The sequence below is a fragment of the Cnephaeus nilssonii genome (assembly GCF_951640355.1).
Source record: "Cnephaeus nilssonii genome assembly, chromosome: 12".
Classification (NCBI taxonomy): Eukaryota; Metazoa; Chordata; class Mammalia; order Chiroptera; family Vespertilionidae; genus Cnephaeus; species Cnephaeus nilssonii.
In genome coordinates this window covers 187,618-203,216 of record NC_137083.1, presented here as the reverse complement: position 1 = coordinate 203,216, position 15,599 = coordinate 187,618, and the positions used below count along the sequence as shown (strand labels likewise).

Sequence of the window (15,599 nt, the reverse complement as noted above, 5' to 3'; positions counted from 1 at the left end):
GTCAGGGCCGCCGCCCGAGGCCTGCGGCGTGAGTCCGGCCGGAAACACGCAGGCAAGGGGCGGGGCGTGCGCGCACGCGCGTGAGCCCGGCCCCGCCCCCCCCGCAGGGCTGTCCCGCGTCCTCCCGGGTCTCCCCGAGCCGCCCCAGCCGCCGGGATTGTCCATCCCCGGCCGCTCCTTCCCGCGTGGTTGAGATGCCGCTCCGTCCACGGAGGGCGGAGGCGGCAGTTCCCGCGCCCTTGGTGGTCAGCGGCCCGCGTAGTCGGGACACACGCCCACCCCAGGGGATGAGGCGTCGGGGTGGAGGGGACCCAGGGATTCCGTGCACCTTTCACACCTGCTCTCCGAGTCCGCAGGTCCGGGACTGAGGCTGCGGGGAAGGGGCGTCGACGTCTGCGCGCCGAGTCCCGGGAGTCCGGCTCCTGTGCGCTGGGCTGGCACGCTCCTCTGCACCGAGCGGAGCAGCCCGCCCGTGACGTGACGCGGGCCTGGCCTCTCGGTTCACCCGCTGGGCAAGGCTTAGGCTACAAGACACTAGCCACGAAGGCAGCTGCAGAGCTCAGGGGCGCTCTGGGCACGGGCTGCCCACGCCCTCTCCTCTGCTCATTAGGGTGTGACCCTGCCTGGGCAACTGAACAGGTGGCGAAGTCTGGTGACAAGGCCATTGGGCTGTTGCTATGGCGATGGGGATGGAGGCCTTTTGCCTTCAGCCCCTGTTTTCTGCATGGCAGCTCTAATGACCGGCGGACAGCCCTGCGGAGGCCCAGCTCCTGGTTGCCATGGCAGCGCAGGCCTTTTCCGGAGCAGGAGGCCCCCCGCAGGAGAATTCCCCACTGCACACCTGGTCACTGCACACCTGGTCGCAGCAGGAAGTGTTGGGTGGCAGCTGAGCTCCGGGAAGCAGGTTGGGGTGTGAGAGAAACAGTCACCTTCAGCCTAATTACTCAAATGCTGTCCCCAGCACCGAGGGGACAGGAGCTTTTCTGCTGAGTCTGCCTGGAGGCTGCACCGCAGCACAGCTCAGCACAGCCTGGGAGAGCTGAGCGGCCGGAGCCCAGCGATGGCCCTGCCCCGGCCACACCCGGCCTGACCAGGCCTCTGTGGGGAAGGGTCCCAGGTGTGGCCCTGAAGACCAGGCTCGTGGGCTTTGCTGGGAACAATGAAAAGGAGGAAACTGTGACTGAAGCTCCAGCCAGAACCCAGCCGAAGGGGGACCATAGTTGCCCAGGAGCCCAGGGCCAGCCAGCCCCTGGTGGGGAGAAGCCTGGGGACAGTCCTGCTCCGGAAACCTGTTGGGAAAGGCGGAGGGGTCCCAGCCCCCAGGAGCGGGCTGCGGTGCCGATGCCGGATGACGGTGCTGGGATGGAGACCGCCAAGAAGGAAAAGGTAGCTCTGCCTCCTCTGGCTCTGGAAGCCTCTGTCCCAGGTCCCCACACCCAGGGGTGGGTTTAGCTCGGACACACGCCTGCCGCTCAGAATCTGACTGAAGCTCGGGCTCCGTAGGGAAGCCCTGCTGGGAGGGATCCTGGGTGCCCACTGTGTTGGGCAGAAAGACCCTTCCTCCCAGCAGACCAGGCCCCCCCTGCTCCAGACTCCAGCCCGTGGCCTGGAAGGTAGGCGGCCAGGAGGTCCGGGAAGCGACTGATGTTGGTTTGAGGTCTGGGCCGTTCAGAGCCCGGGGTCTTAGTGGAAGACCAGCAGCCCAGTCCTGAGACAATGCTCAGCAGACACGATGACAGGTCTCAGGTGCCCACACGTCCTCGTCCTCAAAGGAATCGCTTCATGGGGAGCCTGAGGGCCATTCCCCCCCGGGGAGGAGCAGAGATCAGTTACTTTTTCCAAAACAAATTGAAATCCAGACCAAGTAGTGAGCAAGGAGAAGGGCAGGCCCCGGGGCGAGGGGCCGGCTGGGGTGCAGTGGGGGCCCGGGAGAGGCCTGGGCCTTCCCTGCGACATGATTCTCACCTCACACGCCTCCTCCTCCCATGAAACAACAAGGTCAGCACAAATGGCGCTGCTTCTGCTGCTGGCAGAGCTGATGATGTCAGGAGAAAACCGCCAGCCCAGGCAGGCGCCCCGGCCAGGCAGCCAGGCAGGCAGAGGCCCTGCCCGCGGCCCCCGTGCCGGCAGGGTTTGGAGACAGCCCAGCGGCCGCCTGAGGAGGAATGGGGGTGGGGGGTGTCTGTGACACGCAGAGAGATGGCGTGGCAAGAGTGGGAGGGGCTGTGGCCGCCGTGGGGAGCCCATTCCCAGACGTGGGCTGGCCCCCGTGTGTCCAGGGGACGCAGGGCTCCACGGGCAGACCGTCTCTGCTCCCGAGGGAGGGGTGCCGGTCCCAGCCAGGAGCCAGGCTGCCTGCAGCGGCCAAGGGTCGCTGGTCTGGGGCGTTGAGAGCCTGGTCCGGGCTGAGCAGAGTGAGGCACATGCTTCAGCGAGGCAACAAAAGCATCCATCATCGAGATAAATGCCATTTTAATGCAAGAAATCGTGCTTCGAAGGGAACCTAAGTGCTGCTGGTTTCTCGTCCGCGTCTGTGGTTCCTCTCACCTGCACTGACCTCCAGGCCTTACCTGTGGTCATCCTTCTGTAACCTGCAGAGCTGTGTGGCCACAGGCTTTCCCCATAGATGTCAGCTCCGAGCAGTTTCTAGAACTACTCGGGGGCAGGTCTGCGTCCACTGATGCTGTCCTAAAACTGGGCCCTGGTCCGTACTCCCCCACCCCTCACTGGACCCTCCGCTGGCCCAACCCTGCCCACGAATACCTGGAGCCTGGGAGACACGAGCTTCAAAGCGTGTCCAGTTGGCCGTGTGTGAGTTGGCTCCGGCAGTGAACACAACAGCTCTGGAGACGGGAGTCCGACTGAGATCAGGGCCAGAGTAGCCGGTCCTGGTGTGGCCTCTTCTGGGCTTGCAGATGTCCCCTCCCAACTGTGTCCTCCTTGTGGGGGGAGGGTGCAGTGAGTGGAATGAGGGGCACCAGCTCTCCGTCTTCTCAGAAGGACACTAATCTCCTCTCGGGGCCCCACCCTCTTCTAACCCCAATCCCCTTCCAAAGCCCCACCTGCAAATCCCATCACATTGGGGTTAAGGCTTCGGCCTGGATTTGGGCACACAATTCGGTCTGTAGCATGGGTCAGGGTGGACAGCCTGGGAGGAGCTGACCGCCCTCCATTCTGGCCCTCAGGCTGCCCGCACTTTGCCCCCAGGAAGAAGGAGGCTCAGCAATGGGGTGAGGCCCTGTGCATGCCCTGCTTCCCGCCTCTGCAGGAAAGGCCAGCAGGTGTGCTGGGATGGGGCAGCTCGGGGAGGAGTGTGAGAAGACCCTGAGTGTGGGGGACAGGCTCCCTGTGGGCAGGAGCAGGCTGCGTAACCACCCACCCTCCCCGCTGAGCTGGCCCCCTGCAGAGGCCACAGCCTCTGACCACCCACCGGGCGGTGGTGAAGACCTGGGTGGGCCCAGCTGATCCACCCCTGCCCCTGGGAGGAAAGGGGTGGGAGAAGATAAAGAAGCCCCCTTGTGAGCATCCCAAAAGAGCAGAACTGACCCGGCCCAGGGGAGGGAAGGCTCCCATCTCCACGTCTAGCACCTGCACCCACGCTGGGCGGCTCTCCTCGTTCCCAGCACAGTAGCCTTCAGAAACAAAGTCCCTCCAGGCCTCAGTGTCCCCTCTGGAGAGGCCCTGGCTGCTGTGTGGGTGAGACCCCCAGCGTGCCTGGCGGGGTGCCCGGGCTCCTGCTGCAGAAGGCTGCCCTGGAACGGAAGTGCTGGGAAGCCCTGCAGCAGAGAATGGGGAACGGATTTCACGCCACCGTGACACACCCCTTTCCAGAACACACAGAATCCCCCCGCTGGCCCTCCCTGCCCATGACGTTTACCCACAGACAGGCTCCGGGGAAACCACATCATATGCAACAGGTGTGCCCTGCGGTCCCGCCCACGGGCTCCTGGATTTGGCCAGAGCAGAGCCTCGAGCAGCGCCCTCCCAGCTGGTGGACCCCAGGCCCCTTTCCGGGCACACAGGTCAGGCAGGCATGCCTGGGGAGCACCCCCTTCTCCCTGTCCCTGCACCCCCAGGCTCACTAGCAGGCGTGTTGTCCCCTGAACAAGCTATGAGAAGCATGAATGCATAAAGTGGTAAAGAAAACTGCAATGAAAGTCGTGGCAGCTGGCTGTTAGAAGAGCCCAGCCCTCCCTTGGGAACGTTTCCTGGTACAGCAAGAGGTTTCGGGATCCATTCCGGTCAGGGCACACACCCAGGATGGGGTTCCATCCCCACGGGGCATGTACAGGAGGCACCTGGTGGATGTCTGTCTGTCTGTCTGTCTGTCTGTCTCTCTCTCTCTCTCTCTCTCTCTCACACACATCAATGACCATATCCTTGGGTGAGGACTAAAAGGACAGCCCCCAGAGGCCCACTGATGGGCAGGCGGAGATTTCAGTTGGTTACAAAGAAGTGGTGGGTGTTTCCCTAAACACACACACACAGTCTCTACTCAGCTTCTGGCCAATGTATCGCCTGTTAGTTATTTAGAAACTACTAGAGGACCGGTGCACGAAATTCATGCACGGGGGTGTGTGTGTCCCTAAGCCCAGCCTGCACGCTCTCCAATCTGGGACCCCTCAAGGGATGTCCGACTGCCCGTGGATCGGGCCTAATGGGCAGTCGGACATCCCTATCACAATCCAGGCTCCCAACCGCTCACCTGCCTGCCAGCCTGATCACCCCCTAACCACTCCCTGCCAGCCTGATCGACACCTAACTGCTCCCCTGCCAGCCCGATTGCCCCTAACTGCCCTCCCCTGCCGGCCTGGTTGCCCCCAACTGCCCTCCCCTGCAGGTCTGGTTGCCCCTAACTGTCCTCCCCTACAGGCCTGGTTGCCCCTAACTATCCTCCCCTGCTGACCTGGTCACCCCAAACTGCCCTCCCCTGCAGGCCTGGTTGCCCCTAACTGTCCTCCCCTGCAGGCCTGGTGCCCCATCAACAGCCCTCCCCTGCAGGCCTGGTCACTCCTAACTGCCCTCCCCTGCTGGCCTGGTCATCCCCAACTGCCCTCCCCTGTAGGCCTGGGTCCCCCAACTTCCCTCCCCTATTGGCCTGGTCACCCCTAACTGCCCTCCCCTGCTGGCCATCTTGTGTCCACATGGGGGTGGCCATCTTTGACCACATGGGGGCAGCCATCTTGTGTGTTGGGTGATGGTCAATTTGCATATTACTCTTTTATTAGATAGGATAACAGAGAGAACAAATATGGGGGCAGAGCTCTGGTTTTCCAGTAACCAAGTCCATGCTTCTGCTCACAGGGAAGGAAGCTCGTGGCACACTCAACAGGTGCCCAGCCACCCCAACCCCCTCTGTGCCTGGAACCACCCCCACCCCCACCCTGCCCCCCGCCAAGGCCAGGCCAGGCCCACAGCAGAGTGATGGTGCTCATGAGCCCCCAATAGAGCCACAGGACGAAAGGTATTGGCAGGGAGACCCGTACCTGGGTCCCTCGAGGCCCCAGCCCCCACCGCCCGGACTTGCCTTGTAAATGCTTCCCACCCTCCACACCCACCCTGTCTCCGAGCTCCTGGGCACAGGGGTCCGGGGTCCGAGTGCCAACAGCCAGCTTTGCAAACGGCCCCAGTCCTGTGGCTGGAGGCTCAGGAGCTCCACACCTGCCACCACACTCGGGCCACCCCAGGCCAGTGCCCTCCGCTGCCCTCTCTGGCCTCTTGGCCTTGGCTGTCGGTGGTGCCCGCCTGGTGTCCCTGCCGTGTCTTCCTCGCTAGCTCTCAGGGGGCGCAGGCTGGGCGGGGGGGGGGGGGCGGGGGGGGGGCAGCCACAGAGGAAAGGAAATGGTCATGCTTCATCTGTGACTACCTGGCCTTTCGCTTGCTGCTGTCTTTCATCCTTGGCCGGCCCACGTGTTTGCTCTTTTGAAAGAACTGGTGTGGGATTCGTTCATCGAGTTCACTGTTGTTTCACGTGTGTGTTTTCTGTGTGATTCGTTTCCGCTCTTATCATTCCTGACTCTTCTACCCCGTTTCCCGTGGGTGCACTGTATCTCTGGTGTGTTGGGGTTTGGCCTCTTGGGAGCCTGCTTTGCTCGCCGACGCCCATTTATTTGGCTGCGCCCTCTGAGGGGTGCATGCTCCCGGGAGCCCTGCTCTGGCGGGGAGCCAGACTTCATGTATTTGGTGCCGTCACCGTTACGCATCTGTGAAGGGTCTGCACTCCAACCAGATGTCCTCTTCAGCCCAGACACTGCTGACCACAGCCCTCTGCCTGCGTCCCGTCCAGGCCCTCTACCCCCCTGCACTTCTGCCAATGTTTCCCTCCCTTCCATTCTCTCTAAAAATCAACAGAAAAAAATATCCTCGGGTGAGGATCAACAACCACAACAGAAAGACAGACGGGGGGCAGAGTGGTAGGCATGGGCCGAGGCCACCCACCCTCCCACGAGCCAGGAGCTGCAGGCTGCGCCTGCTCAGCAAACACCGGTGCTCGGATCTGCGCGTTTGCTCATAGACGCTGTCAGCCGTGCCTTTGTGACTGTCCCTGGGTCTACATGTTCCGTCGTGTGGTCTTGATAAGCGGCATGGCTCCTAAGTTAGGACAGGCACCCATCAGGGTGCTCCAGGCTGCAGGAAACCGGAAACCCTCACCCTGGGTCTGGTGTCGGTGTGCGCTCCCCTGGCCAGCACCGGGGTGGGTGTCTGGGGTGACATCAGTGATGTCACCAGGGCCGCTCCTCCTCCCCATCTGTGGTTCGCTAGCAGCTTTCCCTTCCGCCGTGGCTGCTCATGGTTGCGGGACAGCTGCTGCCGGCCGGCCTCGTGCCTCCCAGCTGTGTTCACAGCCTCAGAGGCACTGCCCTTCCCAGAAGGCTCTCCTGCTAACCCAGCTTCCTTCACCCGCCATCGGCCACTGGCTTAGCCCAGTCACAGGCTGGTCCCTGGCCTGGGGAGGGGCGGCCTTCCTTCAATATGCCACTCCCTACCCTGGCTGGATTCCCGGCGCCTACGTGGAGGAGGCCCCCAGCTTTTATCAAGTATCTTTCCTTTCCTTTGGGTCCAAACAGCCAGTGAATCTAAGCGGCCTCCTCTGCAGGAATGTGCCTATTGTGCAAGGTGGGCGGGAGCCAACCCACCCACACGCGGAGCAGAGCGAGGTCCAGTCACGGGGCGCATGGGCACGGCGGCTGGTTCGGGAGGGGCCGGCCACACCCCAGGAGGTTCAGGAGGAGACCCCTCCAGGCCATCACACTCGCAGGGAAGGTGGCGCTGGCTGCACAGGCCTCGCTCCTGTCAGTGCACGGGGACCCCCATGGCCGCAGAGCCTTCCACCTTTGGACGGCAGCACTCTCAGCTGCCCTAACTGTCCCTCTGGCCAGTGTGCACGTGGTGCATTCACGCCCTTAGCCTCAGCCTGGAGCGGGAGTGACTGCGTCCCTCACACAGTAATGCCTCTGCCCCCCGCCCTTCAAACAGGCTGTCCTGGCCTCACCCGCTCTCCTGCTCAGCGCCTTCTCCCCCCCTCGCCTCCCGCATCTGCCCTCTGCCCTCACCCTGGACCCCGGCCCATCCGTGAGTCTGGTCTTGGAACGCTTGCTCTAACTGCTCAGCTGGTTTTAACTGTGGTGATTTGGGTCATCACCCCGGACCAGGGCCAGAGAGCAAAGGAGACCCTCGTGTGAGTGGGGAATGCCTGGTACCCAGCCTCCCGCTCCCCCGTGCAGGCAGAGCAGATCCTGGCGGAGTTCCGACTGCAGGAGGAGGACTTGAAGAAGGTGATGAGGCGGATGCAGAAGGAGATGGACCGCGGCCTGAGGCTGGAGACTCACCAGGAGGCCAGCGTGAAGATGCTGCCCACCTACGTGCGCTCCACCCCCGAAGGCTCAGGTACTGCCAGGGCGGGGGTGGGGCCGCCCTGCTGGGGCAGCTGTCCCCAGCCCCTCCAAGGGCTCTGGCCCCAGCAGCCTGGAATCAGGCCCCCGGTGCTGGGCCCCAGACAGGCCGACCCTCACCTGGGTTGCAGGCTCACCGTGGCCTCAAGAACTGGCTTTCCCCGTCTCATTGGGAAAGTACTCCCTGTGGTCACTTGCCCCCCTCCCCGCCCCCAGTCCTGAGTCTGGGCCATTTCACTAGTTTTTCAGTTGAGCTCTGGACTGGGGGTGACTTCAGTTCAAGGCAGGGGGGTTCCCACGGACTTCCCAGTTCACCTTTGACCCCTCCCCCCATTGAAAGTGGTATCCCCAGACATCTGGCATTGCGGCCCCTTGTCCAGTGCCTCTGGGCCTCCTGCCTGCCCTCTTCCTCTCCCTGTGGCTGCAGAAGTCGGGGACTTCCTCTCGCTGGACCTGGGCGGCACCAACTTCCGGGTGATGCTGGTGAAGGTGGGGGAGGGGGAGGCCGGCCACTGGAGCGTGAAGACCAAGCACCAGATGTACTGCATCCCCGAGGACGCCATGACGGGCACCGCAGAGATGGTGAGCGGGGCCTCGGGCTCTAGTCCCTGGGCCCTCCACCTGGGTGAGCCCATCTGTCCACCTGGGGAGCCCACCTGTCCACCTGGGGGACCCACCTGTCCACCTGGGGAGCCCACCTGTCCACCTGGGGGACCCACCTGTCCACCTGGGGAGCCCACCTGTCCACCTGGGTGAGCCCACCTGTCCACCTGGGGAGCCCACCTGTCCACCTGGGGAGCCCACCTGTCCACCTGGGGGACCCACCTGTCCACCTGGGGAGCCCACCTGTCCACCTGGGGGGGCCAGTCCTCCACAGCTGCAGGGGGGTGGCCAGGACACCTGGAGGAAACAGAAGTCATGGTCTTCTGTGACTTAGTCGCGGGGTCACTGGGACAGAGCACAGTTGGGGGGACCAGCCTTGTCTGAGCCACCCTGTCCTGGGGCTGCCGTCGGCAGGGCTCTAGGGGAGGCTCAGGACCCAGTAAATGGAGGGACTGAGCACAGCGGAGCCGGCTTCCCTGGGGGCTGGGGGTTCCCTGGGGGGTGGGGGCGCAGCACAGGCTCTGGGTGGAGGGGACGGGGCTGTGGCCGCCCACCACTGTGGCCGCGCGCTTCCAGCTCTTCGACTACATCTCCGAGTGCATCTCCGACTTCCTGGACAAGCACCAGATGAAGCACAAGAAGCTGCCCTTGGGCTTCACCTTCTCCTTCCCTGTGAGGCACGAAGACATCGACAAGGTGGGGCCCAGGGGCTGGGCAAGGGGACGACAGCGGACAGACAGACGGAGGGACGGACATGCACCCGGGAGAGAGGCACCCCGTGCGCCTTCAAACACAGCTCCTCTGTTGGGAAATGTGCCTGTTGCCCGCACTCGTGACACGTGGGCACAACGTTGGCTGGGGTCACTGTTTGCCTCGGTCTCCCCATAACATCGCCCTGTTCACACCCCCACTGCCGATTAGGGAACCGAGGTCAGTGACCGGCCCGGTGGGAAGTGGCAGCGTGGGCTCCCCAGCAGCCGGTGTCATCACTGGTGACCCCTGTGCTGGGGCTGAGGTGTGCGGGCGGAGGCTGACCCCTGCCTTCGAGCCTGGCAGTTACACACACGCCAATTACACATGCATACACAAGCACATCAGTTGTGTGCACACCATACCTTTACATGTATTTGCACGCATCAAGCACACACACGTCTGTGACACGAAACCCCATGCACAACAGCGACCCCACACGCACTGAGCGCAGGGGTTCCCTCGCCTGCAGGGGGGGCACCACAGAGGAACCTGCTCACTTGCGGCTGCTCCACCCCAGACCACACCCTCCCTCTGGGGAGACGCCTCTGGGCTTTACTAGACAAACATCCTCCAGTTGGGGACCCCGCTCTGCAGGAACGGGAACAGTTGTGTGGTCGTCAGACCTCAAACTGCGGGAGCCTCAGTCTGCTCACCCGCTGAGTGGGGTCTGGGGTCCGAGGTAGCTCCCCCCTTCACACCCGCCCCAGCCTCCTCAGCGGCCACCGTGGTCCTCCTCCCGCAGGGCATCCTGCTCAACTGGACCAAGGGCTTCAAGGCCTCAGGAGCAGAAGGGAACAACATCGTGGGGCTCCTGCGAGACGCCATCAAGCGGAGAGGGGTGAGGAAGCACCTCTTCCCCGCCCGCCCCCCCCCCCACCTCCCTGGCCCCTCCCCGCTCAGGCCAGGATGTCAGGGAGGGCGGGCGTCTGGGTCTCCTCAGGAAGAGTCCCAGCTCCCTCCTTGGTGGGCCAGCCCAGGACCCCCAGCCCAACCCCCACCCCCTCTGTGCTCTTGGCAGGACTTTGAGATGGACGTGGTGGCGATGGTGAACGACACGGTGGCCACAATGATCTCCTGCTACTACGAAGACCGCCAGTGTGAGGTTGGCATGATTGTGGGTAAGGACGCATGCCCTGCCCTGTCCAGGGGCCTGGGCCTCGGGCCCTGAGGACTGAGGGCCACAGTCAGCGCGGGGCCTCTGCACCCCGGGGCAGGCTTGGGGAGGGGCAGGGGCGCCCCAGATGCAAGCTCTGTCCTGATAGGAAGCGTTCACTCTGCAGTCACTGCGTCGGGTGGCGCGCTTGCTGCACCTGCCCATCAGGTTCAATTAAAGCACTTTATCTGGTAAATTGACCAAACTAGACAGACTTGTCCACGTGGAAGGGAATAAGCAAAAGTGGCGTCACCTCTTCCTGGAAGGTCTGCCTGCCCTGCCTGAGGAAGAGGCAGTGCCTGGAGCGGAGGCTGAGCTGGCCCCAGGGCTCCCTGCAAATTCCACAGCCGGTCCCACACTGTGCCTTACCTCAGGGTGCCCCCCCCAAAAAAAAAAACCACACAAAACAAAACAGAGCCCAAGACAGTGAGGCTTAAATGCATGAATGGAAAAAGCCAGAAAACAAGGGTGGAGCGTAGACAAAACCATAGCACCCAACACCCGTCTCTGTTTTGCACATTTGACACATTTCTCTCAATCCTCCCAACACCCAGATAGGGGAGGAGGAGGTGTTACCATCCCCTGTGGGGAAGAGGACCAGCCCAGAGGGGTGGGTTCCGACCAGGGCCTGTGGGGGCTGAGAAGACTGCCCTGGGGCTTCCTGCGGGCGGGGTGGGGGCGGGGCACCCAGGAGAGGGGGCGGAGCATCCAGGAGAGGGGGCGGGGCACTCAGGAGAGGGGCTGGGGGTGGGACGTGTAGGAGAGGCGGCTGGGGAAGCGCAGCCCGGGCCGGGTCCCTGGGTCCGACGCCGCCGCTCCCGCAGGCACGGGCTGCAACGCCTGCTACATGGAGGAGATGCACAACGTGGAGCTGGTGGAAGGGGAAGAGGGCCGCATGTGCGTCAACACGGAGTGGGGCGCCTTCGGGGACGCGGGCGAGCTGGACGAGTTCCTGCTGGAGTACGACCGCGCGGTGGACGAGAGCTCGCTGAACCCGGGCCAGCAGCTGTGAGGCCCACGCGGATAGCGGACTTGTTTCTAACCGGGTCTGGGGGAGCAGGCCACAGCCTCCTCCAGCTCACACGCGCGTCGGGCCGCTCTGGGAACCGGCTCCGTGGGCGTTTGGTCCTGAGAAGGGGGCGGTGGATAGATGAGCCGGGGCCCCTCTCCGTTCCGACAGGCGTAGGGAGGTCTGAGGTGCCCCCGCCACGTTAACGGGCTTAACCCAGAGTCCCCAAGCACAGGTCTGCCCACGGTCACAGAGCGGTGCAGCGTCTGGCGGAGTATATGCTGCCGGCGCGGGCTCAGCGGGTGCCCTAGGAGCCCTCCCGCGGCCAGGCCCTGCTGGCTCCCGCGTTAGCCTGGCCTGGCTCGCAGACACCGCCGTGTCTGTGACCGTCAGTGCGCTTCAGGAGGAAACACGGAGGCTCACGGCGGGGACACAGGTGCCAGGGCCGCGCGTGCCAGGGGCGCGGGGCCCTGTGAGCGCGCCCCAGAGCGGTCACCAGCGCCCTGAGCCTTCGTTTCCCGACTCTACCTGGGCGGTGAGCATAGCACCCCATCGCCTGCGGGAGGCCCGCGTGGACCCAGCGCAGGTCCGTTCCAGGCCCCAGTCGTTAGCTGAGCGCGGGAGCAGGAGCCCGGGTTTGGCAGAAGGTGTCGCGGCGGCGCGTGGCCGCGAGGGGGCGCTGGTGCCCGGCCCCCGCCCACCGCCCGCCCTCCGCCAGGTACGAGAAGCTGATCGGCGGCAAGTACATGGGCGAGCTGGTGCGGCTCCTGCTGCTGCGGCTGGTGGACGAGGACCTGCTCTTCCGCGGGGAGGCCTCGGAGCAGCTGCGCACGCGCGGCGCCTTCGAGACGCGCTTCGTGTCGCAGGTGGAGAGGTGCGCGGGGGTAGGGTCCGCGGGGCGGGGGTGGCCTCGGTCCCAGGGCCGCTGGGTAGCTGACGGAGCCCGCGTGTCCCTTCCGTGGCTCCTGTCTCACGCCATCCACGCGACAGCGGGAGGCCCTGGGCTTAAGGAGGAGTAATGACCCGGTCACTGCCCGTCGCTGGCGGAACCCGAGTCTTTCCTGGCCCCGGCCCCGAGCCCCAAGCGCTCTGCCTGGACGGGGAGGGGAAGGGAGAGGAGGGGGCCGCCGGTGGGTGACAGGCTGGCTGGGGCCGAGGGCCCTCCAGCGACGCCCTGCCCGCCCCTCCCGCCCCGCAGCGACTCGGGCGACCGCAAGCAGATCTACAACATCCTGCGCACCCTGGGGCTGCGGCCCTCGGCCGCCGACTGCGACCTCGTGCGCCGCGCCTGCGAGAGCGTGTCCACGCGCGCCGCGCACATGTGCTCCGCGGGGCTGGCCGCCGTCATCAACCGCATGCGCGAGAGCCGCAGCGAGGACGTGATGCGCATCACCGTGGGCGTGGACGGCTCCGTGTACAAGCTGCACCCTAGGTGAGCCTGCGCCCCGGCCCAGCCCCCGCCTGGCGAGCGTCCTCTGCGCAGAGCCCCCTCCCCGGCCTCCACCCAGGAAACACGAGGGGGGCCGGGCACTGCCCCGCTCTCCTGCTGCTCATGGATCCAGGGGTTCTTACCGCATCTTCCCCGCAGGTCCCAGGGGCAGGGGAGGGGCCCCCTGGGCGCACGCATGGCAGGTCCCTGGCGGGGGCCTGGGTAGGCGGCGGGGGGTGGGGGGGCGGGGAGGCGGGCCCTCAGCCCGGCCTCCTCCCGCTCAGCTTCAAGGAGCGGTTCCACGCCAGCGTGCGCAGGCTGACCCCCAGCTGCGAGATCACCTTCATCCAGTCGGAGGATGGCAGCGGCCGCGGCGCCGCCCTGGTCTCCGCGGTGGCCTGTAAGAAGGCGTACATGCTGGGCCAGTGACAGCGGCGGCGGCCAGGCCCGGAGGAGGCTCCAGGGGACAGACTCCCCCACAGGCGCCCCCAGCCTGGCCTGCCGCCCCACCCGCTGCCGCCTGGAGATGGGGACGACACGAAGGAGAAGGCCGGTCTTCCTGCGTCAGTGGGAGGGCAGCCCCGGGCCCTGCCTGGGTTGGGGGCTCCCGGAGCAGAAATGGAGATTCCCACCGCGTCTCCCGTCTTTCTGCTGGAATCGCCACCCGGAGGGCAGGGCTCGCTCAGGACTTAGTGGGAGCTTTCGGCTTGGTTCAGCCATGCCTGGGCCCGCTCTGGGGAGCGGAGCCCTGTGGACCTGCTGTGGCCTGGTTCCCTGGGACTCAGCCCGCATGGGGAGGCAGCCCGGGGGCCTGGCCAGATCTCCACCTGGCTCCACGGCGGGCAGGGCTGCTGACCACCCAGGCCTGGTGGGCTTCTCTGCCTGGAGATGGGAGAGAGAGGGGCAGGGATCAGCTCAGCGTGGAGACCGAGAACCAGGAGGCCTGGGATGCAGCCTCTCCACAGGAGGTACCAGAGAGGCCCCCACAGCCCCTGTCAAGGACCCAGGAAGAGGAGGACCCCCATGGGGCTGCCACACAGCAGCCCAGCAGCACTCAGCACGGCCTCTTCATGCCCAACATGGGACGGGGTGGTTTTTTAATTAAAAGTTCTAAACGTTTAGAGCACGGTCTTGTCCACGTTCTTTGACTTCTGTGCATAAGGGCTGTGGGACAGTGTACAGACATGGTCACCTGTGCAGACACTGATTTGTTATTTCCTCCGGCCAGCAATGGGGGCCGGGGGGGGGGGGGGGGGCGGGAGGACGGGACAGAACGCGGAGCAATAGACCAGGCTGATCTGGGTGGTGTCAGAGGTCCTAGATGTGCCCAGGCCCCACCTGCCTGTGGGATTTGGGGTGTGGATGCCCTGATCAAATCTCCGGGAGCCCCAGGAAGTGCCCAGGAGGGGGCAGGGCTGGTCTCTGGGGGCTGATCCTGCCCCAGGTCTGCCTGAGCAGGGGGTCCCTCCATCCCACACCCAAACCCACTGCTGTGGAGCTTAATGAACGATGTGAGTGTGAGCAGGGCGATCCAGAGCTGTCCTCCGTGTCCCTGGTCTCAGGCGCACGGCTCGGGTCGCTAGTTCTCTGGCATCTGAATGACGCACCAGCTTCTTGGAGCTGTTAGGTCACTCCGGTGCGGACGCACTCGCGTCCCAGGTCCAGAGCCCCGCACGCATCGGGTCCCCTTCAGTGGAAATCACTTCCTAGTTGTCCTGCGGCTACTGTTCGGGGCATGGCACTGGTTTTTCTGTGTGAATTTCGTTTTAGGGGTGGGAAGAAGGTGTCCTAAAATATTTCCTTGTTCTACAAAAGCGGGTGAGAGGCCCTGCTCCACAGCCGGGCCGCCTGCATGCCTCGCCCCATCCAGCAGGGGGCAGCAGGGCCACTCCTGCTCCAGGTCTCCTGCTTCCCATGCCTTCTTTGCCCCGGCCGGCCCCTCACTCAGCGGTTGGGCCCGCATCTGGGGCTTATGACCCACCTTGGGGTGGAGGGGGGGGGAGGTGGGGGGGCGGCGGGGCAAGTGACTGTTTGGAGTCCAGGCCGTGCTCCTGCTCGGAAACCCTCACATGCAGGTTCTGTTTGGGGTCACAGCCAGGAGGCCAGGGCCAAGCCTCAGCACCAAGGCCTCTGGGAGTCGCTGGGGGTCCTGGCCAGAGACCACCACTGCCCTCCAGGCCCAGGCCCCCAGGCAGCCCTCCCCTCTCCCCCCACTGTCCTCTTGGACTGGGCAGGTCTGGGACGGACTGCAGGGGGGATAGTCAGAGGGAGGTGACAGGGGCCCATGAGCACCGGGAGTGGTGACAGCCAGGAGCCTGCTCTGCTCTCTGCGCTCAGGAGGCCTGAGCCCACGCCTCCCGGATGGTGGACACCGGGTGTTACATGTCAGGGGCCTGAGGGTCACTGGAATGTGGCTGGAATCTGGGGCCCTGTCCTCCCCCAGCCCAGGCAGGGGCTGCCAAGTTTGGGTCTGTCCTCTCCTCCTCTCCTTATTTGGTGCTGCAGGTGATAAGGCTGAGACATAAGGGAGGCTGCGGGCCCCTCGGCCACCAGGCTGCCACCGAGAGACGATGGTGAGGGCCAGGGTGGGGGCACCCTGGGGCTGTCCTCGGGGTGGGAGAGCAGGGCAGCGACTCCTGTGCCTGCCTGGCCTGTGCCTCTAGGGGTGGGGAGAGGACCCTGAGCCCGGCTCTCCTGGGAATGCTCTGGGGTGTGCACGGGGCATCTTGGGGGAGCCCTGGAGAGGACCCCTCCCCACCC

The 15,599-nt window shown here is 64.8% G+C and overlaps 1 protein-coding gene across 4 annotated transcripts; it reads left to right on the top strand.

Moving 5' to 3' along the window:
* Positions 1-13: 13 nt before the first annotated feature.
* On the top strand, positions 14-13,909 carry GCK (glucokinase). 4 transcript variants are annotated; one of them, XM_079786141.1, is made up of 10 exons: positions 14-1,386; positions 7,725-7,887; positions 8,320-8,474; positions 9,072-9,191; positions 9,991-10,086; positions 10,267-10,366; positions 11,226-11,298; positions 12,129-12,284; positions 12,609-12,842; positions 13,124-13,909. In XM_079786141.1, the coding sequence occupies exons 1-10, from the start codon at positions 1,342-1,344 to the stop codon at positions 13,266-13,268; spliced, it is 1,287 nt and encodes a 428-aa protein (XP_079642267.1). In that variant the 5' UTR covers positions 14-1,341; the 3' UTR covers positions 13,269-13,909. The 4 variants fall into 4 exon arrangements, with proteins under 4 accessions (XP_079642267.1, XP_079642266.1, XP_079642269.1 ...); XM_079786140.1 differs by having other exon boundaries at positions 11,226-11,409; XM_079786143.1 differs by having other exon boundaries at positions 8,233-8,474; positions 11,226-11,409.
* Positions 13,910-15,599: the final 1,690 nt, after the last annotated feature.

Excerpts from the sequence above, each read along its gene's own strand:
- GCK (XM_079786143.1), top strand. The coding sequence starts at position 1,342 with ATGCCGGATGACGGTGCTGGGATGGAGACCGCCAAGAAGGAAAAG. Across the intron at positions 10,087-10,266 it reads ACGCCATCAAGCGGAGAGGG|GACTTTGAGATGGACGTGGT; the intron begins GTGAGGAAGCAC and ends TGCTCTTGGCAG. Across the intron at positions 12,285-12,608 it reads TTCGTGTCGCAGGTGGAGAG|CGACTCGGGCGACCGCAAGC; the intron begins GTGCGCGGGGGT and ends CCCGCCCCGCAG.